This window comes from Drosophila bipectinata, chromosome 3R (assembly GCF_030179905.1).
Source record: "Drosophila bipectinata strain 14024-0381.07 chromosome 3R, DbipHiC1v2, whole genome shotgun sequence".
NCBI classification, from domain to species: Eukaryota; Metazoa; Arthropoda; class Insecta; order Diptera; family Drosophilidae; genus Drosophila; species Drosophila bipectinata.
This window is the reverse complement of record NC_091739.1, coordinates 12,145,441-12,172,743: the sequence shown is the minus strand read 5'-3', so window position 1 is coordinate 12,172,743 and position 27,303 is coordinate 12,145,441. Positions and strand designations below refer to the sequence as shown.

Sequence of the window (27,303 nt, the reverse complement as noted above, 5' to 3'; positions counted from 1 at the left end):
TTTGGATTTCGTTAGTTTTAATAGTTATACACTTTCCCTTTATTACTTTAGTTGATTTTAATCTCGTTAAATTGTTCTCATATATATATAATTATTATGTATATATACTCGTATGTGTTCATGCTGGTGTCTTCGGTCCTGTCATCGAACTTTACACAAAATTTCTATTTCCCGATTTGCTGTGCTTAGTTTTCAGGGTGTTCCCGGTGAAGGAACCCCTCGATCTGCGGCGCGATTTCTTTTAAAATTGAGTGGAAAGAATGTTCTATGGCAATTCAAGGAGTGTTTCTCTGCCTTCTGTTGGCTAATTTTGCATTCGGAGGCAGCACCATGGCATTCTCCTCTGTCTAAACTTTATCAATCGTTAAACAACTAATATATACTTTTTGTTTTCAGTTTCTTCTTTTTGGGGGTGATATAATTTAATTAGTACATATACATATATTTTATTTCATTTGCAATGTTATAGTAATGGAATGCTGCTCAACAAACTTGCTCATAAACGTTAATTTAATTGTTTCGCCTTTCAATAATAAACTCTTTGCAGACAATAAAGTATGTGTGAAGAGGTGCCAATGCAGGGCTTGATATATCTTTCGGGATCGGTGTGGATCGGGTTATTGGATTGGAGGGGGCTGGGTTGTTGTTCTGCCTTGTAAAATACATAGGTATGTTGTCAACATTATTACATTATTTATCATTAATTGTTATTATTAGTTTGGTTTATGTACTAGTTTGCTTGTCATTGTGTCGCCAACATGTTTAAAAACGCACAAAGTAAATATAAATTTTAAAATTTGTTAAGTTCATATCATATTTGATGCCGTTTCGTGTAAATACATTTCATTTCTTTAAAATTAAATTTACAATATACAGTTAAATGTCATAACTTTTAATTTTTTTTATTTTATTCTTCGCTTTCATATATCTTTGCCTTTTTTTGGTAGTCACTGCTAACAAATAATTACACATTCATAGCATTTTTATTTAACGTTTCATCTGCAGAAAATAATTTGATTTTTCGTTTTATTAACAATTAGTTAGACATTTAGAGCAAAAACATTGATAATATAGAATTTGTTTTGTTTTTAGTTTATGCATAAAAATTTGTCTAGTGAAGTATATAAATATATATGTGTATATATTTGTTTCAAAGGTTTTGAACTGCTTATTGTTTATAATTGCGTTTACTTTTCATTTGTTACTTGTAATTTGTTAATTGCGTTTTTAGTTTCTTCGTCTATCAAGTCCAATTCATATATTCAGATATTATTGTTTTGGCATTTTGTTTTTAGTTTCGTTCAAGGAAGTTAGTTCGATAGTGGAACAGCAAGGTGATAGTTTCGCCTAAAAAAGGTCCTAAGAAGATGGAGTCTCAAACTTAAACTCTTCTGAAAAACAAGACTTGTTGGCGAGCCATTTAATTGAGCTAAACAATAGATACTTTTATTTTATTTACTTTTTTATTTATTTTATTCTTTAACATGTGGCTTAAGCATCAATCAATGATAATTCAATGTTTAATATCTTCGTTTAACTATAAACTATTTGAGGGAGAAATAATACTCTTCAATTTATTTTGTTGCTCTCAAATAAATGATTTGCTAGCTTTTTTTTTTACTCCGCTTCTATGTATATCAACTGCAAATTTTTAAAGAAAATAGCTTTATCAAGCATACATGGCTTAACTGAAATTTTCAACTTTTATTTTGGGTGTCACGTATCTTTACATATATTATATCTATATCTTTATTATAATTATTTTTACACATTAAATTCAAATGCATTAATTTATCTGTATATATATATGTGTATATATAATTTATTTATAAATATAAATAACAAAATTTTCCCTTTGAAGCTTATTTGTTGACTTTCTCTGTTGTTTGGTTTTACTCAATTGTTAGTCACTATATTCAAATATGATCTGCATCTATAGCATTATAGCCGGTTTGTCCTTTAGCCTGCATTCGTAGGTGTGTATAGGTGTGTAATTCTATATAAGTACTTATTGATAGGCTTCTGACTGCCCGATTTCGGATTTCTGATATCGGATATCGGATTTCGTGTGCTGAACAATTGGCAAGTAATACCGACGACCCTCTATATACCGCTGCCACTCGGTGTTTTGAACCAAATATAAGAGAATATAGTAGATACATAGAATACCAGATTGGCTTGGGCTGGGATTTCATTTTCTTTTTTTTCTTTCTTTTTTTGATTAAAACTTTAAGGTTGAATAAAATCGATATCTTTTGGTTTAGTGTCTTATATCATGTCTAAAGGTAACTGAATAGAACGCATTGCTCTTGGCCAATAATTGAGTTAGTGTGGGGTTGTGGGGGGGTAACATTGGGTATCTCAACCAACTTTTCCAATAGGCCACCACAAGGCAGGCCCCCCGGGATAGGAGTGGGGCTGTGGATCACCGGCACTAGAAGAGCGCTGGGAGCGCTGCCTCGTCTCATGGATAGCCCAACATGGTGCGCTTTAGGCACTTCAAAGTTCTGTGGTTGAATATTTCAAAATTTCAATTGTTTTGGTTTTATTTTTTTGTTTGTTTAACAATATTGTGGGGTATTTAATCAATCAATCAAGTAGGAAACAAGGTTAGAAAGGAATGAAAAGAAAGATAAAGTAAAGATAGTTATAAACTTAGAGCCAACTTAGAAGAAACTACGATATAAGCTCTTAATTACTTTAAATCATCGGTATCCTCAATTAAATCGGCGTACTCCTCCCAGTCGTTGTTAGTCGAGCGTGTGCGCAAGTTTGATATTGTCGGTTCGTCCTCCTCCTCGTCCACTTCCACCTCGTTCTTCGTCCTTCTGCCTTTTCTGCTTCCCCCGCCGCCGCCGCCACTGGTGCCACCGTCATCAACAACCTCGTAGTCCTTGAGCTCGGCTTCCAGATCCTTTTCCCATTGTTCCTCTGGCAAAAGACGGAGCACATTGAGAATTTTAATTAGAATTTGTGTGGCTTAGAAGTTTGTTAACAAATATCTGCTTATATAAGGATATAATAGGTTAGCATACACGGTTTACATATAGTATATAATATATTGATATGGATATATCATAGGTTTAGTATCAAAGGTGTCTAGGCAAGCATTTGATGTGTGGTTAGGTGACCATCCCAAGCAAGTACATGGTTGTTCTCAGATCATCGTTACCTTCAACGGCTAGTCCCTGGGGCTATAGCTAAGACATAGATTTTCACAGACAGTAATACGCTTGGGTATTCGCACCGTAACTGAATAATAGCCGTCTACAAGTAGTTAAGAATTTGTTTATTTTTTCACTTTGTCAATCATATCAAATCAGATCTGTTTAGTATTCGTTCTAGCACTAATTAACGGATAGCGTGCACCCAGAGGTCCTCTGTGTACATAGGTGGGTCCCAGTCCCAGTACCAGTACCAGGCCATGACTTGCTTGTAGCCCCGAAACACCAATTTGTGTTTTTTTTTTTTATTTATTTGCGTTTCACACTCCATCAATTAATAAAAAAAATGGTCGTAACGAAATTAATATTCATGTGTATTTACAGCATTTACGCATAAAAAGCAAGCAAACTGAACAATATATTATTTATTTACACACATAATATAATACGAAGCTTGCCATTAGATTAATTATTTATAAAAGCCGGCAAACAATACAGTATAATATCAAATAACTTAAAATGCCATGTAGAGATAGAGAGAATCAGGGGAAAGAAACTGAGTTTCACGTCGGTCTGAGGCTTCTTCAGGTTTTCATTTTTACGATGGAACTCTTTCTATTTCAAAATCGATTTTGTGTGGTGAGTTGGTCTAAAAATTGAGTATCTGATTGGTTCAGAAGGTGAATTATTTTCATTAAAAAATCCTTCAAATTGATCATTATAGGTGCAGGATAAAAAAGCAATTAATTTTGGAAAGAAGCGCCCAATTTCCACAAAAGGTTTCTTTCTTCTTTCCCTCAATAGGTCTTCCACAGCACGCACTTTCACGATAACTACACTTAATTGCTAAATAATAATGTTTTTGACAATCTAAAATTAAAGAATATAAGGAACACACACAGACTAGAACGTTATGCACAACAAGTAGATAGACACACACAGGAGCGTAGAGGGAAATGATTGAAGTTGCAACTACTTTGGATTGTAGGATAATATTTACATACAATATTGCTGAACAGAAATGTTATGCAATTAAAAACCAACATGGAAACGAAAATATCACAACTAAAGTTTGTTGCAATTTATATATATTTTTATTTTTTTTTGTTTTGTTTTTGTTTTTGCTTTTATTCAACCAACAATTTCTAACTTACCACACAAAATTTAGTTTCGGTTTTGTTTTTTTAGTTTTTAGTATCGGTTCTTGGGGTTTTCTTTCTTCGGTTTTGTAAATTATGCGACTTTTGGGGTTCAACTCAAATTTGCTTGGTTGTCAAGTAATATATTTATAAGTATGTATATAATTTTGTTTCTTGTAGTACTTTTTTTATGTTCGCTTAACAATTTCTTTTCTTTTCTGTGGGCAATTTTGTAGTATTTTTTGTATAATTTTGTTATTGTATTTTTTTTTTTTTGTTTGCATTTCGAAATTTAGATTTAGTTTTTTGTTTTGTCTTTTTTGGTTTTAATCCATTCAATCTTCTGCAAGATGATTTGTAAATAAATCAAGAAATATATGAAGAAAATAAATGTTTTTGTTAACAATTTGATCTATAACAAATTCTTTCAAATATTTTCGAAAAATTTGGTGTAATTCTAGGAGAGAAGGATCGGTTTTTGTGTCGCTGCCAGTTTGGGTAATATTAAATTTTTTTCTTTTTGGTTTCAAAAATGTGGAGAAATGTGAAGAAATATAAGGCAAACCGAAAATTTGATCGAATAAAAGGGAATAACAGAAATAAGAATCTAGCTATTTTTTTTGGTAAATGAATTTTAATTGCAAATTTAATATAAAAAGAGGAGCACGAAATTGCAAAGAGAGAGCGAAAGTTGTATCAATAGGATAAATGTAGAATATATAAATTTCTTGATCAGTTTGGTCATACTCAACTTGTTAGAAATTTGTTTTGTGGCTTTACTTGTTCGATTCTCGAAATCAAATTATACATCATATATAATATATATTTGATTTTGCTTGAATGGCAAACGAAACGATTTGACTCTATTTTATCCAGGATATAGATATACGTGTTTATATGTGTTTATATAATTTATAATACTTTTGTTATCCGTTAGTTTGCTTTTTCTTTACTTCTAGAATTATTTATGTGAGTTATTCATATTATTGGTTTTATATTACTTGCAATTTGATAGATTCGTTTTAGTAATTAAATGCCAGAGCTTGAGTTGGTTGACGGATACGTATACGTAATAAGAAAAAACGATTTTTATACAAAAATGTAATCGACACAAAAGAAAGAAACAGAGCAGAGGAGAAAAAAGAGAATTGTTCGTTTTTTACACTTGATTTGTACACACATTTTTTGTTGTTTGTTTTAATTATTTTTTGGATAGTTTGTTCTGTTTGATTTGTTTGTTTTTGTATTTAAAAAAAAAAATCGTTTCTTGTATGGCTTTGCTTGCAATACTGGCTATGAGATGCTTGAGAATGAAACTACGCCACTTCGACAAGAGACAGTTTCGTGTGTAGATGGCAATGATCGTGGTCTGAACATCGATTGGCACTGATAATTCTCTAAAAACTAGTTGATTAATAGAGCTGAAGTCGGCCGGATAAGCAATCCCGATATCTACTACATGTAGCATGTCCTAGTGTGATAATGTCTTTTAATCTGGCTGGCATGTGTATGAATGAATGTTTCGTGTGGACCAGAACACCAATGAAATTCAATTTCATGGGGCAAATGTATGTACAATAAATGTTAGTCATTAAAACAAAAAATTAAACATGAACAGAAACGTTTAACAATAAACTTAAGATAATCAGAAAAACTAAAGATAATCAACTCTTACCATCAGTCGTGGCTAAGGCTTGCTGGGTCATGCTATCAATGCCCAATTTTCGCATGCCATCTTGGATCTCAGCCAAGTCCGATTCGCAGGTGGTCTGAAAATCGTCCGAAACGAATTCCGATTCGGAGATTTTGTGAGCCAACTCTTTGCCAGTATCGCCCTTGCCGTTGCCAGTCTTGGGTTTGGTGGCCTTTTCGGTTACCTCGCCCTCGGCTTCAACCAAGGATTTTGGCTGCTCGGCAATGGCCTTAATCGAATCGTTATTGGCTGGCTCCGCAGTCTTGGATATGCTCTCTTTAGTGGCCACTTCTTTGGCTGATTGTGCAACACAGTTGAGTTTCGATTCGTTTTCAAAGTGTAATTTCGTGTTTTTGAAAAATCATAAAATACAGAAACAAAAAATGGAATTTCATAAGTAAAAAATAAAATTATTAAGAAATAAAATTGAGGTGAGGCGCAGGACGGCTGGCGGGCGACGTTAATTTCGAATTTCGAAACGCGATTGAGATGAACTGGGGAGGTCTGGGAGGAGTGAGCTATTGACAAGAACCGAAAACTAAGGACTCGCGTCCTTGACGACACAAGCCAGTGCAGGTGGAGGGACGGTTACAAATCAAGGGGTTCGAATCAACTTAAAACTTGAGCATACTCTTAGGCGGTGTAATACAGACGCTAGCCAAGTATCGAGAATCGGAGGATATAGTATTTTTAAACAGAGATAGAAGTATAGATAGGTAGATAGAGATAGAGAGCGAGAGAACGGAAAACTTTGGATAGCTAGCGTGTGTGAAAAAGGACTAAGAGAAAATCATAAGTTAAACAGGCGCGTGTGGCTAAAGTGAACTAAAAACTGAAATACTTATACTTAGAGAAAGATAGTCGTAGGATAGATACAGATACAGGTAGGTTGGTCGATAGACAGAAAGAGGTAGATAGATTGATAGATAGAGAGGTACAGAGGTAGAGAGAAAGAGAGAGCGCGCGAGTAACGAGTGTGTGTGTTTGGTGAGCGAGACAGACTGTTTTCCTGAATTTCATTACTAAGAGATATATCATCCTGGAGTTTTGGTTTCGTCTCCGGGTGGATGGAGCTACAACAAACTTACCATCTTCGCCGCTGGAGGCCTGGCCCACACCGTCGGCGCCCAGGGTGCCCAGCTCGGCGGCCTGGATGATTAGGGAGACGCGATAGAAGTAATTCCTCCAGAAGTTCTCCTCAGTGATGCTGTGAGAGAATTGTTATTTAAATAAAGGTCCATAGGGCAAACTTCTCAGAAGAATTCTTAAGCTAAAACCATTTCTGAATACTCACATCTTGGGCACCAGCTCGAATCGCATCGTCTCCAGCGCCTTGTCCTCGGCCATAATGGCTATGGCCGTGGGATAAGCGGTATCGTAGCTAAACTCAAAGTCCACACCAGCTGGCGGGGCACGCACGAAGTTGCGACGATCCTGCGACAGTCCCAGGATCTCCTCCTTAATCTTGGCCTCGTTGGCATGACCGATCCAGGGAGCGGCTCCATTGCCGACACCGCCCTGGCCCTTAATGAAGGCCTCCTGCTCCTTGTTGAACGAGTCGAGAATGGTCTAAAGTTGAAAGGTTAAGCCATGAATGAAATGAATGCCTGGGAAGGATAGCCGAGTGGCTTCTACTCACATTATCCTTGACGGTTTCCTTGATTTTGCTGCCAGCCTTGCTGATGGCCGATGACAAGAAGGATCCAAAGTGTTTGGCTTGCTGTGTTACTTTTGTGGTAACTGTCGGACGGATTAAAATCAAGCTTAGTTAACTTTGTGGGCCAATAAATGTTCGAAAAGGGGCAACCGCAAGCGGGCTGCAACTAAGTAACTGAACTTGACTACAAAGTAAACGATGCTAGGGGGGGGAAACTGATTCAGTGGGGGGTGTCATGGATTCAGAGGCAGTAAAAAGGGGTTCTACTTCAACTACTTGTTTACTAGTAAGTTTGGCTCGGTTAGTAACCTGTCACCGCTTTCTAAACTCAATCTTATGCGAATTGGCAATTCGAGTTGACATTGATTCGACTTTTGGCATAGAGTTTCAGTTGTCTCTTATAGTTTTTTTTTTGTTACCAATCAAAGTGTGACACGTACTTTTGACTTCATCGCCCTTACCCTGTCCGATTTGACCCTCGTCGCCGGTGGGCGTGCCCCCGCCCGAAGCTGGATGCGAGTCGGCGCCCTCTGTGGCGCTGCAATTGCACAATTTTGGATTGAATCCAGGGATAAGGAAGAAATAAAAGTATAAAAAATAATGTAAGTATAAAGTTTTATATAATTTTGTATTTAGTTGTTTGTGTAAAGAATATAGATATTCGATTGTGTAAAGCTCTAGAAGTAATTCAGACAAAATGCAGCTAAACTATGTAAGATTTAATAAAATTTATACATGCAATATTTCACAAAAATCTTGCTGTTTTTAAGAAATAAAAGGAATAATAAAAGAACATGCAAGAATAGAAAAAAAGCCATGCAAAATATCAAAATTCATTAAAATAATAGCATAAATGGTACTATTCATAATATAATAAGTATTCAAGTCAAAACTCCATTTAATAAAAGCTATTATTTTAATCAATTTATTTAGAAAAAACATTCCAAAAGACTTTGGGTTCTGTCTCTCTTATTCATATATGTATTTTTTTCTTTGGGGAATTGAAACACAACTTTCAAGACGTCTTCAAGAACATCTTAAATTTTTAATGGAAATATTTTATAACGCTTATGTATATTTACACGTATTCATGTTTTTGTATACAGATAATCATTTATATTGAAATTTTTCAATTTGATTCGTGAATGCAGAATGGAGTGACAGAATCTCATGTGATGTCGAGATGAAGAATGCCAAAAAGGAGTCTACACAGAGGTAACTAAACATGAAACGAAAGGGATTCTTGAACAGATCACACTAAGAAATCATGCAGGGGAGTCCCATTCGTACTTTCTAATTATTTTCCAATTTAGAGACAATTAAACCGGATCCCCAGGAAAGACACAGAGATAGAGAGAAGGGGGGGAAAGGGTTCTGGCCAAATAACTGGGCAGGTGGGTTTACTCTTAGCCGCTACACAAAAAACAAAGACGAGGAAAAATAAAGGATGTCACACAGAAATGATAACTACACAGCAAAATGAGCTCGAATCGAAAAGTACAATGATAATGGAAATGATCGGAATAATGACAATGATAAACAACTACCAACAACAATTAGGTTTGAGCTTGTTTTCATATCTACTGTATGTAGCCATGGGATACTTTGTTCCAGATGGGTTTTTGGGTCTCGTTTTGGTTTCCTTGACCTGGATTCGATGGGCCGCTCAGTAATGATGGAATCTGATACTTTGAGCATTTATCAAAGTCTAAACAAATGATGGTTAAAGAACGTATTTTGGTTTTGATTTCGACGCGTTCGACAAAAATTATAATCTAAATGGTTTTAATAAAATAAAACGAATCATAACGATGGGGCTGCTAAATGTTAAAATGTATGGTTTATGTATTTGTTTTGTGTTGAAATAGAATTCTAATAAATTTCACTTGATCATGAGCTGAATGAAATGATTAATGGATGTTTCAGATTTGTTTGGGATTTTGCCAAAATTGTATCCTTTTATAGATGGGAATCATGGACAACTTACCGTAAGGTTAGTTTTTAAAAAGGTAACTAAAGTATTTCACCCAACATCTCATAAAAGGACAAAATTTTGCTTACCAACTGCAGCCAATTTATAGCATTATATACAAAAACTTTGAAACGACTTATAAATGTATGTATTATTGTATTAGAAATATGAAAGATAAATAGGATTAGAGATTAAGAGATTTATAGAGAGAGAGAGACAGAGGTCGTATTTCGATTTGTACAAAACGTTATTAATATGTGAAAAAGTGAAACTTTGAATCAGCACAAGATAAATCGTGTAGATTAAACGAATGCGTAAATATAAGTATATTGATTAAGTGGGAATGCGCAACAATATCTCAACTAAATATATGTTAGAGGCGATGAGGCCCCTTTGATGTGTAGTATATAGTAGATATATAAGTAGTTTGAGAGAAACTCGTGTGTATATTGGTTAGTTTTTAGGTTAATTGTGTGGAAAAGGCTTCAACTGTTAGTTAGGCAAACTAATTGTAAATAAAAATCAAGGAAAACTTTAACTTATGCTCATATTCTTTACGAAACTGTTAAGGAGGCTAAAAAAAACTTGGATTGTTTTATATTTTTTGGGGTTTTCGGTTAACGACTTCAAACAAAAGGCAGCCCGGAAAAGTTGAACAAAAGGCCAAAACCAAAACTTTGGCTGGCTTAACCGAAAACGAACCAAGGAACTAAAGTACAAACGCGCTTCTCATCTTCACTTAATACATTTTCAGCGGCTGCTTCGTATACAAAATTCCGTCATTCTTAAGCTGGCACCCATACCTAATATACCTCGACTTGTCGTCATCCTCGCCACCACTCACGGCTCCGCTGCCGGCGGCGCCACCCTCTCCGGCGGCAGCTCCTTCGGCGCCCTCAGCTCCTTCGGCTCCACCGGCTTTGCGCAGTCCCGGGATCGATGGTATCGACGGCATGGCTGGCATCGATGGCATCGAAGGCATGGCCGGCATGGCTGGCATCGATGGTATCGAGGCGTTTCCCAGCCAACCCTTGGCGCTGCCCAGCCATCCGCTGTTCCGGCGATAAATGAAAAGAAAAAGAAAGGAAAAGAGCATTAGTTAGGAGTGCTTCTTGGTCTGCCTGCCTGCCTGCCAGCCTGACGGAATGACGAGGCCTGCCTGACAAAACGACAATCAATCTTTGCCCTAATTTGACAATATTGAATGCTTGCATTTGACTGGCCCAGTCAGGATAAGGGCCTGATAAAAATCTATAATGTACCATGTCAGACAATAAGCTGGCGCCTCCTCTTGTCATCCGAAAGTGCTTATGTAAGTTCGCATGCAGGATACAGGGTGAATACCAAATGATAGCTCGTGTGATATTTTATTGATTTGGTGCCTGGGGAAAACACCTATTTACCAAGTGTTGTATATCCTTGCCGAGGGTATAGCTGCTTTTCACAAAATTGTCCAAGAATAGCATAAATAGTACGTCAGGGGGAGACAAATATGACTTACAGGTAAGGCCATATCTTAGATAATATTTGTCCGATTCTTGATCGGAATACCTTAAACGATTTGTTTATTAATTCTCTATGATTCTGCATCAAAATCTGGGAACAAAATATTTTTTAGATTTTTTGTCAAATTTTCTGGTGGCTCCCCTTCAAAATTCCGAAAACTGCAAGGAGGGACTTTGTGAGCCCCAGAGAAGACCATATCTTTGCCAATTTTTATCCGATTCTTGATCGGAATACCTCTAACGATTTGTACTTCGATTCTCAATGGTTCTGCATCGAAATCTGGGAACAAAATATTTTTTAGATTTTTAGTCAAATTTTCTGGGTGCTCCCCTTGAAAATTCCAAAAAATGCAAGGACGGACTATGTGAGCCACAGAGAAGACCATATCTTTGCCAATTTTCAACCGATCCTTGATCGGAATACCCCAAACTACTTGTATATCGATTCTCTATTATTCTGCATCAAAATCTGGGAAAAAAAATATTTTTTAGAATTTTAGTCAAATTTTCTGGGTGCTCCTCTTCAAAATTCCGAAAAATGCAAGGAGGGACTATATGAGCCACAGAGAAGACCATATCTTTGCCAATTTTCAACCGATCCTTGATCGGAATACCTCAAACAATTTGTACATCAATTATCCATTCATGTGATAAATATTTAAAAAAAAATTCAAGACCCTTCAAAATTTGGAGCTCTGATTTAAACGTCGTTGCTTGGCGGCACACTAAAATAGTTTCCACACAAGGACAAGGATCGAAAAATATAATTTGGGCAATTCGACGAAGGCGGGTATAGAGATATGGCCGGGAATAGCGACTGCTCCGTGTGCCTTTGCCGGATGCGGCACCGGGTGAGAACGCCGTGCAATCATTTTTTCTGCAGGAGGTGTCTGCGGAAGGTCTACGACTCGAAACCCTTGAACAGATGTCCGCTCTGCCGCGCTCCGTTCGAATATTACATTGTAAGCATGTCCCACTAATTTAATATTCATTTATTTAGTCCTTCCCTCTCGATCAGCGCGAAAGGGGCACGTGTGTTAAGATAGTTTTCTTCTCATAACGTTCGACGGCAAGTGGATTCCTAGTTCGAGGACAAAGGGCTGCGCTCATGATGTTCATCAAAATCCAACTGTTTCTCGTTGTAGTTACTTGTGTTACCAATAAATTTCGTTGTTCTGTTGAGTTTAAAATTGGTGGAATTACGGTTTCGTTTTTTGATAAGCTGCTGGCAGCCAAAACCTTTTAAAAGAGCAATAAAAACTTGATTCGAGGACTAAACTTGAGCCTTGAGACACAGCTGCCGATAAAGCTCTTTGAGCCGCTTTTCTCTGGCTCTTAGCCAGCTTTCAAATAGACCCTTCGTCTTTCAGAACAATCGATTGGGGAGCCATCGCCATCGCCTTCGCCATTTTTTCCCCTTTGCTCATCGTGCTCAGAAATTCCATGCACATATTGCAATATTGAATGCCCGGCCTGCGGCGGCAAAAGGAAAAAATAAAGCGGAGCCCTGTCGCAGAATGAAAAAGAGTGTATGGTTCTGTGGATGTATGGATGATGGGCTACGCACACATTTCCACATACTATATAAAAGGGAAATAATATGAAATTCGCAGCGATAGGCAAAGGATTTCAATCGCTATGCAAGCCGGGTAATGCCGCTCCACTTAAATATCTATGGATCCATATGCATTATGCTTCATTATGACAAGGCAAGGCCAACGAAGTGCGTTGTGTTAAGCGATGCAGAAGCTTCGAATATAAAAACTCTGAAAAATACTCTTTGCAAATCGAATAAAAACTGCTGCAGACCATATTAAATCAACAGTTCGCCCACGACTGCACTTAATTGTGGCCGCAAATTAAATTCAACCAACTGGGTCAAGAGATTAAAGGAGCATATGTCGGTCCGCGTCGAGCATACGCCATGTTGGCCAGCCCAATTAGGGTGCAAACTTATTGCATATCAGTATTATGGGCCCGACAATGAATATCGTCCTGTCCATGGCGGCTTATCATTAGCAATTGGCCAGCCTCCAAGGAAGTGGTCTCCTGCCACTCCCGCCCTCGGTCCGGCTGCTGCCATTTATTTTCCGGCGCTTCCCTTTTTTTGTGATTTATTTCTTCGTCATTGGCTGAAAGGAAGGAAGGAAGCATGATATGGGCTGAGGATGAGGCTGAGGGGTATGGCTTTTACGCAGTTTTGTTGACCTGACAGCGGCGGCAACAGTTTTCCGGTTTTATTTATGGCTCCGTGGATTCCCATTTGGGCATTGCATAACTAAGCCGGGCCCGGACCGATAAGTGGTCGGCCATATACTTGAGCAATGGTTTCTTAAAGTAGTCCACTCGGAGTACTAGAGCTTCTAAGGAAGACAAAACCCATCAACTTCCATGCATATTTTGTCCCGACAAATTCATATCGACTTTTAAGAGTTCTTCTCTTTTTTAAGAATTCCTTGCTGGTTTATTTTTTTGTCTTCCCGCTGGATTTTTTCCGTGAAAAGTTTTAATTATAAAAGTTTGGGGAAACTGCTCTGCGGAATAACGCATGGAACAAGAATTACGACATGCCGCAATGGCAGAAAAACAGAAATCACAAGAAACAAAAGGGTTCGAGTATATTTTTGCTACGCAGGCGGCTGACCTCAATTCTCCAGACATCTTCATCATAAATCCAGAGAGTAAACAAGGCCAGCAAGAATTAATTAGACCAACCATTCTTTCATCTTTGCCTTTATGGGAGGAGGGGAAATCAATATGAAACCAGAGGCTTAGAGACAAGATAAATACTGCTGCAGGTTGTTATTAAATAATATTTTTCATGGGAATGTACAAACAGAATATTACATCTGGGATTTTACGGGAAAATATGGAAAAAAAAAGAAAATTGGTAGTTGACTGTCAATTGGAAAATCTTATTTGATTGCCAATATCAGTAACAGGTTTTATTGTTTTGTCAGTTAAATCGAATTACGTGCCTAGTTGTGAGAATGCAACCGTACGTGTTTTTATGAAATAGAAATGCCTAAAGCTTCTGAATAAAATGCAAAACTTTAATCTTTTTTAAACAACGTAAGCCCTGAGTTCCTCATGAATTTTATCATAATTCCCTTGGAGAAATTGTCAGAATATTTTCAACAGTTTCTCCCTTTATTTTCCACTCCTATTGTAACATTGTCATGGAGTCGTGGCACCATGGACCTCGGAAAAGTGAATGACAAAACAAGATTCAACGCACATGGCACTTATGTAAATTGCAGCCAGCAGGAGGATGGGTCCAAGGGAGAAAAAAGGGTCTGCAATCGCAACTGCAACTGCAAATGGAGGAGTGAAAATGTGGCAAAGTGTGTAGTAACACTTTACTGCCACAGCCCTCCCAATTTTCCATTTTCCCCATTTTTTTATTGTAGTCCTCCCCCTTTTGGGCCACCCCCTCGGTGCGTTGATGCGAAAATTGCATTGTCAGCTTAGAATGGCGTTGCTCCTTTTGTTGGAGATGATTTTTTACGGCTTCAGTTGCCCATTTTAATTGTTGTTTCAGTTAATTGGAGCTACATAGTAGTAGGAGTAGTTGTAGGCCACCCTCTGATTGTAATTGGATTGAGATTTGGAGCTGGAGCTGTCGAAGAGAGATTTCTCCCATTTCAAAAGGGTCTAAAGCGCAATGAGACACGCAACGGCCAGAAGAACTGAAGGGCCAATATCCGAGGCTCATGGCAACGGAATACCATTCGTTGCCGTCATGTTGAGCCCTCCATCATTCTTCCCTTTTTCTGACAACGGCTTTCACCTACACAATGGCCATGTATTTAAAGATAATGCTTATAGGAAATGTATTATATTTGCCTCGCAACGAAAGCGTGAAAAAGAAGCAAAGCGAAATAAAGCTAAATGCGTGTATAAAGCAAAAATAAATGATATCCCACCGAAGGCAGAAGGCACCTGCTGAGCCTCCTCCTACCTCAATGCCTCCAAAGAATCTCCACCATCATCATTTTCAGCAGCCACCCCCAAAAGAGGATTTGCTCTCTTAGAGGGCAGTATTCTGACTTTTGACCTTCCAAAAAAAAGCAAGTTTAGATTGGAAGAATTAAATTAAAGAATAAATAATAAATAATTCTTACAAAATGCTGCTTAAAAATTCTTTAATGTTATAATATCGCTATAAAGTACTTATAAAGCTACCCTCGCAAATGCCCTCTCTGCTGGAGGCGCAACAGCCAGCTAAATAACGCCTGGAAAAATCCGCATTTGACAAATTACCAGCAAGCAGGTAAACAGCAGGCGGATAAGCCTGGCCCCCAAATAAAACCGAGACAGGAGGGAAAGCCACAGGCAGGAAAATCCGCTGGAACGGAGGCTACAGCGGACTATCTACATAATCATGGCCATGTGTAGCTATTAATAAAAGATGAACGAAACATTAAATGTCTGCATAAATGCGAATCATCCATCCATCCATCGACACGATTGCCATCCTCCATTTATGGTCTCGGCCATGTGACATTTGACTTTTGATGCTCTTTCAGATTTCTATTTTCATACTACATTAAAAAATGTGTTACACCCCCCTTGTTGGTTATGTACTTTATGAGTTTTTTACTTCCGTTTATTTTCAATTAAAGTGAGTTGCACAAACACAAATAACTGGCGAAAAGTGCGCCATCAAATATTCATGAGCAAACACAGCCCAGAAATGGAAGAAAAAAAAGCTATGGGATAAAAGTAAAGCCGAAGCCGAGCTGGGCATAAATTATTCAGAGCGAGAATTGATGAACAAACTGGCCAACAGAGATTGAAACTCTTTGTGCCGTGAATTAGCCCAATTGACGGAAAAGGAGGCCCAGATTGTCGGCCAGAATGGTGATTCATGGCCAGATTTGTTTCCCCGCAAGTCTGTATAACTTTTTAGAAAGTTTTTCAATGTCCTTCTGTTATTGTGGCTTCTTTATGTAAGCAGGATAATTACCTCAGGACTAGTCCGCTGTTTGTAATTACCATGTACTCTAAACGCCCCACTACTTGTTGCCATTTGGACATAATCATACTTGTGTAATTAAGTCCCTCCCGCCTAGCCATTAGACCACTTAATATGATTGCTTAACGGCTGTCGCAGCGACTCGGGCTGGAAACATTAAAGGAAACGAGCACCTAAGCCATATCCATTTAAAAGGACACCCGCGATAAGCCCCGAGACATAATCATCCAAGCAGTCTGCGGCGGAAACTCTTCCTTAAACATAATATTATCATCAAGTAGAGACTTAAACTATTGAAGAGTAGGTCCTCCTACAACGATGATGAACAAGGTTAATTAGGCTAAAAGTTGATGCGATGTGCCGCCGCAGTCTAAAAATAGGCAAACATCGCAAAGAACAATACTGTTCCGCATGCAAGTGACAGGTGGACGGACAGGTAGAGGTGAGTTTACCCAACTCTTGGAACAACAGGCCCCATTACGTTTCGGTTACGGTTACGGTTGGGGTTTTCTCAGCTCGCCAGGCATTTCACATTTCCCGGAGCACGCACTCCTGCGGTGTATGCCAATTGTGGCCCCGACAGAATTCCATTTGAGAATCCACAACAAAGAGTATTGGATTTTGAAGAGTGTGGTGCTAAAAGCATTGGATGTTGGGTCAGGACGAAGGATTCCAGAGGATGTATTTGAACCAGAAACATTTTCAGACAGATAACTTTTGTTTGAATTTCAATAAACTTTGTGGTTGGAATTATTATTATTTTAAGGCTAAATAAAGATATATTTTTAAATCATCATCTTCTTGAATCTTTAAATCACCCTCCATAAAAGTTAAAAGCTGTTTTCTTTGTCCTTTTCCTAAAAATACGTCCTGACCAGTTGAATATGGTCGATAGAAAACACAATAGAATGCGAAAGGATGGCCTCTGATTGAAAAAGGATATAAATAGCAAAGAATACAATTGTCCTTGGTAAACATGGGTGGATATCCCAACTGATTAGCAGTTCCACCCAACATTCAACACACATTTATTTATAGTCCTCGATGACCCATCCAGCCCGATTCTGAATTAAATGACTCTGAAGGAATGACGACTGCGTCACAGTCCCCGAGAAATGATAAATATCCCAGGGCAAAGGTTCGGGACAATTGTTGCCTTGGGGCCCTGCTCCAGGCCGGTCCTCTCTCACTCAATCAAGCCCCGGAACTGGTGTATGTGTATTTATGTGTCTGGGTGGCTTTAGGGCACCTTTAGGCTTTAGGCCATAAACTGGTAGCAAAAAGGTGCAAAGTGTTTGGCATTTTATGCGCATTAATTATACGCAGCCAGCACGCCCCGAAATGCAAATGAATTATTTAGCTTCATATTTAAGCTGATTGAGATGAATTAACTTGAAATGAATATCAAAGGAAAGGGCAAGGATCACGATGGGGGTGGGTGGTTGGCTCTGCTTAATGCTCAACACGTGGGAGGGCCATAACAGTTCCCAGACTCGAAGTTCCCACGGCGCTTTTCAGGGACACCGAGGCATGTTATTACACCGAGGAGTCGGCGACGAGTCCTGTCGCAAGTGACACTACATGATTGTGGGTGTTACCGCTTTGGCGCAATTAAACTTTCAGCGCCGGCGGCCAAGTGCTTGCCATTGCAATCTGCTGGAGCGATTATGACGAGGACTACTCTGGTTGGAGCCTTTTTGCTGCCTTGCCCCCCCCCCCAAGGGCTTGTTGTGCAACAAAAAGTTTAGCTTTTAATGATTTTACGACTGCGAGAAAAAGTTCATAATGGATGGAAAAAAAAAGGTAAATAGTTTTGATTGCTATGCTCTAGTGGTCAAGGAGTTGGATAATTACTTACAATTACAAAAGTAGTAAATGAAACTGAAACAAAATAATAATATAAACTTACGTGGCTTCTGTAACAAATGAATCAACCAGGGATGCGGATTTGGGAAGTCTACAAAAATTAAAATAAATAAAACAAACATCAAATAATTCAAATTAAATAATAAATTAAATAATAATAAATAGAAATTCTGCTTGGCCTGAATAGCAAACACTAATAAGTTAAATGAGTTTCCTCCTTTCATCTGGCATTGTTCACCGTCGGCATAATTACCTGCAAAGAGAGTGAAAAGTTTCAAAAGTTAATGAAGATGTATATCGTCCAGGCATCCTCTATGTGTTGGGCAAATTAATTAGACATTTTCGTGTCGGAAAACCTGGCACAAAGGGTCTGTGTCTGCAAAACGCCCACACAAACTAAAATGCTTCCTGACCTGACCGTCTAATTAAGCCGAAGGATATGATTACAAATGCGAAACAGAAGCGCGGCGGGTATAAAAGACCAGAGTTCACGCGGGAAAGGAAATACATACCTACGCTCGTAAATCTCAAGCTGAGCTTGGAAGAGAAAAACAATTTCTTAACATAAATCAACTCGACGGGGGAATTGTGAGTAAATGTTCTGATATTTATGTAACAATCTGCCGGCAAGGACGGCTATTGATAAACAATACTATTCGAATCGAATCGAATTGCCAGCAGGTGGGAAGGGCAGGGCCAACCCACAAGACAAGAGAGTGGAGGAACAAAGTTTTCAAATTGAAATGTAATGCAAATCGTGGCCTGACCTTGACCCAATGAAAATACCATACCCGCACTCTACCCGTCCTGTGAAAGGCAACACGGCAAAGGGCAACCAAGATAAAAGTCTAAGCTGGCTGAACACATCGCGTATACGTAATGTAACAAAATGCATGCAACAAGGACACTGGTTATTGGCACTCAGTGGAGCTACAATGTTGGGGAGTGGCCATGCGTAATTTATGCCACACATACACCAACAGCGTCAGCTGAAAATTTTATTCAATTAACTGAAGCTCTTTATTTCATACCACACACAATACACAATACCCCTCTCCAATATACACACCGACTTTACCCTATTTTCGCAACCATCCAACTTGTTTATGGCAAATTGTCAGCCACGGCAACACAGTATAGCAACGAAGAATAAACTTTCCGACGGCATTCGTTCCTAGCTGCCTTGCTGCGTCAGTTTCCTAGCTGCGTCCTCTTTTACATAACGTGGCATTCATTATAAGGCTAATTAAGTATACGCCATGTTGTGCGCCATTCGCCAGCTGCATTGCTTGTGTTTTGCAAAACCAATACTTGCCAGCATATGGAGCTTACGCCTCGGAGTGATGCGATAATGATTGTTTGTCTCGGTCGTGGAGAAGATAAATATTATTAGCGAACGAAATTATTCAAGTGGTAAGGGGTTTTCTTGGATTATGGCTTATATTTTGAGAGTATTTTCTACTTGGCCCAGTGCCCAAGTCTTAAAACTGTTCCCAAAATAAGCCCCCATAAGTAGGCAACTAGTTTTTAATGGCATTTTTCCAAACCGTCTGGGACTCGTGATTTTTGGCAGAAGGAGAGCGTTACTTATACGCCGCGTAGTCCCGATTGCCGCACCCAAGGACTGCGCCATGCAGCAACGTGTTGACCTTTAGCACACTTTCTCTAGCCTCTCTCTCTCACTCCGTGTATTATCTTAATTGGTATGCAGCGAAATGCGCCAGTATGGGTGCTGTGGTCCTGTGACTCGGCATATTTCATTACTCAATTACAAAGCAAACTGTTTGAAGAGGCCTCTCGCCAGATGGAAGGACTAAGCCGTTTGAAATTTTCAATTAACGTACACACATACACAGCCAGACAGAGAAGAGCCAAGTCACCAATGAATGAAAGGATATCGAACACCCACACACAGACATACAGACAGCCATAAAGATGCAATATGGCCGACAGATCTAATGCAAAAGCCAACCATTTAATTAAGAAATGCTTTTGACTTTGGTATGCAAGTCCATTCCACAACAAGTGGAAATACTCCCATTTGTATATCCAGCATTTTGCAGAATCGATATTCCAAGGCAATGTTTCCCTTTCTGCCAAACCCGAGCAGCGCTGCGGGCCATAAAAGGAGGAGTGGGCGTACTTTAATTTCGCTCCGATAACTTTGACAGCCATTTGAAGATAAAGTCAGAAACCTTTTAAGGCACGAAAATTGGACAAGTTTCGGCAAGTGAATGGCAAAAGGCTTCCCTGTCACGTACAGCCATGGAAAGTGTGTGAATTTTCACTTAAAGGATATGCTCTCTCTGGGCTATCGGTGGTAGTTGGATACTGGATCCTGAATAATGTCATTAGCCATAAAGTTGAGTAATTTTGTTTATTGAAAAGCCGCGAATAGGAAAGTTTCCACGCTATCCAAGGAAACTTGATTACAATCATCCCAAATCACAAGCAATGCTCATTAAAAGTTATATTCCTCCGAAAAAGGTCCCCAACCAAATTGGATTAAAGACCAAGGAGCTGAAGGAGCTCCCAAGCTAGAAAGAGTTTAAATGTTAGTTGGCTTCTGGCTGTTTGGACATTTAAATTGCAAATTGCGCGACGGAGCAAAAACGGCGTCGGAACGGCCCCAAAAACCACGACCAAAAGCCATTCCCCTAGCCTGACCGACTGTTAGAGGCTGTTGTTGACAGAATTAATTGCGCACGTTAACGTCCTGGCCTCGAGGCTCCTGGTAGCTGTCGTTGTCGAAACCGAAAATTGAATTCGAGGCGATGTGGCTGCCAAAGGATACAGCATCCAGCAATGGTGCAGCTGCCGTGAACGTGGCTCTGGCAGAAATTGAATTACGCGTGTTTTTTCATTCCGACCATAAACACATTTGGGCCTGTGTCCTGGCCCGTCTCCGACCACAGAATTGCGTTAGGCCAGCCCCTGCCAGGAAATAAGGAAACAAAGGCTAAAGATGTTGGCTCGTTCTTCCAATAAAAGGGTTAGACCGGAGACAATGAGATGTCCTGTTGCCGGTTGTGAGTGCTAACCAGATGGCTCTCCCCCCCTGTCAGTGTGATTAGGAAAGAGCCAGAAAAAGCCCAGCCATAAATTTCAACTGCAGAGCCAGCCAGAAATTTATGAACCACGCCAGCAAACAAAATGGCCGTCCTGAAAGCCCCAGGCTATGTGCTCTACACTCGACCAAATCATCACACAGAGCCCCAATACCATCCCCCCATCTAAGGTAGGGCGGCATCAGCCAGAATCAGTCAGCCCAGACACATGAGCAATTGGGACTGGCTTTTAAAACTGGCAACTGAGCTGCCATTAACGCAATGCAAATAGAGCCCCTTCCTGCCAGAGCCACCCCAACAGTTTTTGGTATTTATCCCGACCTCCCCCCCAGCCCGGAGCTTATGTTGGAGGTTTGCTTATCAAACTCTCATGTTTTCTACTCTCGTTTCTTTTTTTCCAGTTGGAATTTTATAGAGCGTGGCGTGTTTTATGTAAATTTTTAAATATTACACAAGAGGCGGTTTATTTTCTGGAACCATGGGCTTTATGACTTGCTCTGTCAGAGGGATCATGGGCGGAATGATGTGTGATATACTCCTCCATTTGCATAGTTGAATAAGCACTGCAGATGTGTACTAAACGGGCTACAAAATATTAAAGATACTTATTAAAATTATTAAAGATCTTTCTTTGAAATGCGGTTATATTTCAAACAAATTTTTGGTAAACTTTTCAAGCTCTTGGCCCAAAAGTCAACAGAGTAATTCAAGTTTTGACTTTCCGTGAAAGGAGAGATACAGCCTCTGAAAGTTTCTGGCAGAACATTTTTCATGGCACTTTGGGGGCAGCGGGAAAATAGAAACAAAACACGTAGTCGAGCTGCTGCCGTGTTTACGATACGCCGTAATTTGCTACTTTGAAGCAAATTCCTGAGAGCTGCCTTTAATGTGTGTGCGTGCAAATTTTGTGTGTGTCCTTTGGTCCTGTCGACTCGACTGTCTACTGTCTCCTTCCTAGCTGTCTGTTGCATCGTTTGTTGCCATTACTCGCCTGGCCTGTCACTTCCGCGCTCCGTTAATATTTATGTTTCGCCAACGCTTGTCTTGGGCTCTTAACGCAACTTTATCATCTTGTGTGTGTCTGCAGCAGCAGGCCGACCACCACATTATCGTATCGTAAAAGGCTCTAACTTGTTCTGTTACTGTAACTGGGCTTCCTGTTTCCCTCTGCAGTCGACTGCTGCTGACTTCCGGCCCTGAACTTTTCCATTTATCTTTATTCGAGGAAAGAACAACTTCCAGCATATGTTATGCTCCACGACCCCACCTGGTTAACTCGATTTCCATATGGTCCTGCCGTGTCCTGATTTCATTACACTTTAAATTCCATTGGACAGGGCGAAAACATCTGCACCATTCGCACCTCAACCAGCCCCGGGGTCACTTTACGACTTAACATAAACTTTTATATACACATATATATGTTTTTTTTTTATTTTTGCCTGCGTATCAGGGTCATAAAAATCGGTTCACGTTGCTCTTTGGCATAATTGACCGCCAATTTGGGCGGCCGAAGTAGGACCTGACTTGAAAAAATTCGGGTTCGAAAAGTGCATCTATAAAATCCGTGTTAAGTTGATTGGCCGATTTAATAGCCTCGAATTGGGAATGGTTTTTTTTATGGCTAGATATGCCAACCACAAGCTCTGCCATAAATCATTTCAGAAGCTCCCCTCAGGTATGCTTCTGGTTTATTAAAATAATTAAACCAAATACCATGTAGTTAAGCCAAATGCCAGCTAATCAAATCAACCTATTTTCGGTTTGCACTTCAAGCGGGCGTGTGAAATTCCCTGGCCAGCAATTAAGTTCTGAAAAATTCGTGACAAACACTTAATTTGCATAAAAATTACTATTTTTGTAGACCCGCGGCTATAAATATTAATTTTCTGGCACAAAACAATAAACACAAAATGCCGCACCAGAAATGATTTAAATTCTCTCCCACACACACATGGAGGATAACAGAAAAAGGACACTGTATATTGAATTAAATGCGAAAGCTGACAAAAAAATACATAAAACAAATAGTTTCGGCCACCCACGGCGCAGACGGCAATTAAGGCAGGACCCACAAGAGCCAAAAATGAAATTGCAAAAAAAAAATGGGAACGATCCCTGTGCAGTGCTGACCGCAAAAATTGTTGCTTTCGGCCATGCCCGTTAATTTGGCTGGCAAATGGCAAATGTCAAATGGCCACCAACCGACGAACGGTCGTCGTTAGCACCCACGCTATATGGCTATATCCTGGACGATGGCTATGTCCGGCAGTGTCCTGCTTTTGGCATGAAATTTTAATATCGCCTTTAAATTTAAGTAGCCCCTGTTGCGGGGGGCTTTTGGTTTTGGCAGCCTTTCAATTGGGTCTTTCTCTCCTACTCCTCCTGGCTGTCTCTCTTATTTATCCTTATTTTGATATCCTTGGGAAATGTGTGCGCTCGTGGGAGGCCAAATGTCGCGTCGATAAATTGGACTGTGGACTCGCCTTTGGCGCGGGCTCGTATTTATTTATTTATTTTGAGGCCATTGCTTAGATTTTATTATGTTTGCCGACCAAAGACCACCTTCCCCAGGTGGGGGATAGGTAACCCAAAGCTTGGACATGGGGTTCAAGTTTTTTTTGGAACGATTTCTATTTGCATATAGAAAACATATTTCAATCAGGCTAGGCCAACAACAGGCGGCATGTGCAAATATTTGTTTCTCAACTTTTGTTTCCTTTGTTTTCTTAATGATGACCCAAATAGAAAAGAAAACTTTTTGTTGAGCCAATCAAAAGTTGCTTTATTGCAAGAGACACAGAAAGAAATTCTTAAAATTATTATTAAATATTATATATTTTTCTCTGTGCATCTTGGCGAGTAAATTGTGTCAAGCGGGCTTTAAAAAATGCATTGCCTACTTTTCTGGAGCGCCTCGTTTGTCCTGCTTGTTTGCCAAGCAATTTAGTCGTAAGATGAAACAGTTCTTATTTTTAAGTTTACTAGTACTTTCTTTTTTTTGTTATTTTGGCATAATTTTAGACACTCACAGCAACAACAAAGGCAACAAGGACATGCATACATACACAGAAAATCACAGAAAAGTCGCAGAGAGCAAGTGCAAATAGTGTAAATGCCCTTGAAAGCCCCCAACAACATTGGCCCTGGTGCTTGCACTGAAAAAAAAGCAACAACCAAAGGAGGGCATTTACAGGTGAAGGTGAATAGTAATTACTCCAGCCCATCATGGCTTACTTTATTTTTCGAACCAATTCCCATCGATTTTGGGCCACAAACGAGGCCAAAACTGTTATATGCCTGGCAGCGGAAAATTGAATAAATTAATTCATTGAAAATTATAGAGATTTAACGCTGATTGTTGGGAAAATCAGGGGGAAGAGCCTCCCACGGCACACGTTTTCTGAATGCACAATTATTAAATAGGCTGACAAAAGGACAACATGATGGGGAGGTCCTGGATGGTGGGTGGTAGGCTGTAGGCGGTAGGACATGGCGTCGTTTTTACTCGTTTTTGGCCACATCACATGTGCACATTTCGCTCTCGTCTACGCTCTCACTCTCTGCCTCTGCTCCCTCTCTGTGGTATCGATCCGCAAAACGAGCAAAAGTCAACTGGAAACTGGAAAGCAACCAACCACCAAAAAGGAACACATCCTGCCGCGGTACCTACACCACCCGACACCACCTCGTCCTCGTCGTCTTCTCACTCGCTGACATTGGTGACAGTTTTTCGCACAGAAGAAAAAAGCTGGTCAAAAAACTGAATGTACAAAGGAGGGAGGGCAGGAGAAGGAGGCTAAAAGGACAACAGCCAGCTCGAATGACTCAACATTTTGTGGTTATGCAGCCAAAGCCACGTGCAAATTATTTTCATAGGAAAACTCAGACCAGAAGAGAGTAAAGACAACACGAAGCTGGGGCCAACTTGTCAATGTCAATTGATAGTGAAAGGAGGTGGTGGGGTGAGGGTCCTGGGGGCGTAGTAGAGTAGGCGTGACACATCACGGACATCAACGACACCAGCTGCCAACAGCTGGCTAAAAAAAACGTGACCGCCCCGTTTGACATCCTGGCCCATAGCCCATAGCCCGAGAGCAATTCACACAATTAAATATTAATGCGCGAAATTAAGTGAAAAATAGCTCCAGGAGTGGGGGGACAAGGGCATTAGTTGACTTTGCCATGTTACAAAGGATTGGCCAACAACTTGTGGCATTAGAATGGGCTTAACTTGTCCAAAAAAGCCCCCAAAATAATTGGATTTTATTTTCATTTGTCTAAGCCAGGAACTACGGATATCCATGGGTGTAGGATATGGGCCAGGAAGTGATGAAGATGGTGAGTGATGGTGGTAACCTCCAAAAGCTATAACCTCTTGGGGAGAATTTCTATTAAAACCCCATTCAATCTTTAATTTTATTGAATTCTCCAATCTGCAGTCGAAGAGCACGAACCATCCCATCCATCCAAAAGCAATTTATTCAATTTTCCTAGCATTTTCAAATAGAAATGGGTTGCCATAAAACTTGGAGGCAAATAAATCAACTTCGTTTAAAACGAAGACCCAAGATACATATTCGGGAGAAGGAGCCAAATTATCGGGCATTTGGTTTGCAGTTTAAGCAATTATGTTCAGTCACGTGAGCGCGTGTGGAATGCAATCTGAAATATGCAGGAGGAGGAGCTCCAAACCTCCAGAACTATGATGATAAATGTGGCGTGGAAATGGCGGGGGAATAGGGCAAAGAGCTAGGCTAGCGAAATGTTAAAAGGTACAAATTGCAAGGTCACATTGACACGCCATGTCAGGTCAGGTGAAGTCAGGATTTAGAGTCACGGAAGACCACGGAGTAGGAGACTCTAGCTAGAGTTGGGGGAAGCTATGTGAGTGAACTCACCTTTTGCCAGCTTCCTCGCCTTCGAGTCCCTCGGCGCCAGCGGCGGCTGCTGCCTCTGGATCGGCGGCAGCGGCTGCCACCGCTTCCGAGGATGTGGAGGCGGCGGTCTGAGCAGCGGCGGCCGCTTCTCCTGTGGGTGCTGGTACATCTTCATCGCCGGCGCCGCCCTTCACGGCACCCACCAGCGATGTAAATTGATTTGTTAGTCCCGAGAACATATTTGCTGTTTTTTTTTGTGTGTTTTTCTGATGCGCTCCTGGGGGCTCCTCCTCCTGCTGCTGCTGCTGGGGCTGCTACTATTACTGTTGATGCTCCCAAGGATTAGCCTGTACTCCCTGTAATCGGAAAAACGTGCGCACGTTCGGCTCTCTCTGGCTCTAGTGTCTGTACTTGGACTCTCCTGTTCTGCAAAACGCTGCTCTCCCGCTCCGTGCTCCGTGGGCTCCTTGGTTACTTTTATTACACTTTTCGTAATGGGTCTATGGTTTCTTTCAGTGTTTCGCACCACAGAAGTTTCACTTTCAACTCTCGGCTCGTGTTATGTAAATTTTTAACTATATTCGCAATTCGCACGCTGTAAAATGTCCAGATGGAAGGGAAAATAGCATGAGGAGCATTCAGTTAGGCAGTTGGGGCTTTTGGCCAAATGACGACGTTGCACAAGGCAGTGAGGAAAATCAATAAAACAGGCATATAAATCGTCTGAAGCGAGGCGACAAATGTGGCACACAATTTCACGACAGTTTTAGACTGCAATATTCGATCGATTTTCTACACTTTTCGCACTTTTCTTCTTTTTTTTTTTGAATATTTTCCGTAAAGTAACTTGCGTCGTTAGCCAATTACCACTTGAGTTCTGGGGGGTTTTTCTTTTTTTTTTTTCTTCTTGGTCTTTACGAGACAAGGATACTTTGGATTGGATTTCTGCCTACTTCGAAGGTCCTCTGAAAACTGACGGAGCAGCGGAATGTCGATGGCTCAAATAGCGGAGCTCTTTAGGGCTCTCGCGATTTCTCCCTGGAAAGGCCAAAGATTTTCCTTGGTGGGTGGAGGTGGTGGTGGGTTTTCCTTTGTGCGCTGGAAAGTCCGCCCGTTGTTTGCGCATGTGCCAGCTGTTTTGGCGTTCTTATTCAAAGTTAAACAATAATGACACGTCTTGTCCACAAACAACAAAAATGCGCAGCAGTAATGATTTATCTTATTCTTGGCCAGTGCTGCCCATTAAACAGCTGATAAATGGTGCAACCCGATAACAACCACTGAAAAGTTATCGAAACAGCTGTTGGGGTATCACTTTTGATATTTAAACTTTTTTAAAAAGAGCTTAGGTTTTATTCAAAAAATTCCATAAAAATTTTTT

The 27,303-nt window shown here is 40.0% G+C and overlaps 2 protein-coding genes across 16 annotated transcripts; one reads left to right on the top strand and one right to left on the bottom strand.

The window, feature by feature from the left end:
- Positions 1-6: 6 nt before the first annotated feature.
- Sap47 (Synapse-associated protein 47kD) lies at positions 7-27,168 on the bottom strand. Of its 15 annotated transcripts, none has more exons than XM_070281599.1 (11): positions 26,790-27,166; positions 25,944-26,517; positions 18,018-18,065; positions 10,429-10,677; positions 8,094-8,191; positions 7,636-7,736; positions 7,291-7,565; positions 7,085-7,203; positions 5,979-6,293; positions 2,700-2,931; positions 7-2,507 (listed from the first exon to the last, which is right to left on the bottom strand). In XM_070281599.1, the coding sequence occupies exons 2-11, from the start codon at positions 26,159-26,161 to the stop codon at positions 2,465-2,467; spliced, it is 1,698 nt and encodes a 565-aa protein (XP_070137700.1). In that variant the 5' UTR covers positions 26,162-26,517; positions 26,790-27,166; the 3' UTR covers positions 7-2,464. The 15 variants fall into 15 exon arrangements, 11 of the variants coding, with proteins under 11 accessions (XP_070137700.1, XP_070137701.1, XP_017103106.2 ...); XM_070281600.1 differs by having other exon boundaries at positions 26,876-27,166; XM_017247617.3 differs by having other exon boundaries at positions 8,115-8,191; positions 10,438-10,677; positions 25,944-27,167.
- On the top strand, positions 11,820-12,320 carry LOC108129558 (E3 ubiquitin-protein ligase RNF125). The gene is made up of 2 exons (XM_043211948.2): positions 11,820-12,092; positions 12,149-12,320. Exons 1-2 carry the CDS (start codon positions 11,931-11,933, stop codon positions 12,188-12,190), a joined length of 204 nt encoding a protein of 67 aa, XP_043067883.1. The 5' UTR covers positions 11,820-11,930; the 3' UTR covers positions 12,191-12,320.
- Positions 27,169-27,303: the final 135 nt, after the last annotated feature.

Excerpts from the sequence above, each read along its gene's own strand:
- LOC108129558 (XM_043211948.2), top strand. The coding sequence starts at position 11,931 with ATGGCCGGGAATAGCGACTGCTCCGTGTGCCTTTGCCGGATGCGGCAC. Across the intron at positions 12,093-12,148 it reads CTCCGTTCGAATATTACATT|CGCGAAAGGGGCACGTGTGT; the intron begins GTAAGCATGTCC and ends CCTCTCGATCAG.
- Sap47 (XM_017247613.3), bottom strand. The coding sequence starts at position 26,161 with ATGTTCTCGGGACTAACAAATCAATTTACATCGCTGGTGGGTGCCGTG. Across the intron at positions 7,566-7,635 it reads AGGAAACCGTCAAGGATAAT|ACCATTCTCGACTCGTTCAA; the intron begins GTGAGTAGAAGC and ends TTTCAACTTTAG. Across the intron at positions 6,294-7,084 it reads GGCCTCCAGCGGCGAAGATG|CCAAAGAAGTGGCCACTAAA; the intron begins GTAAGTTTGTTG and ends TTGCACAATCAG.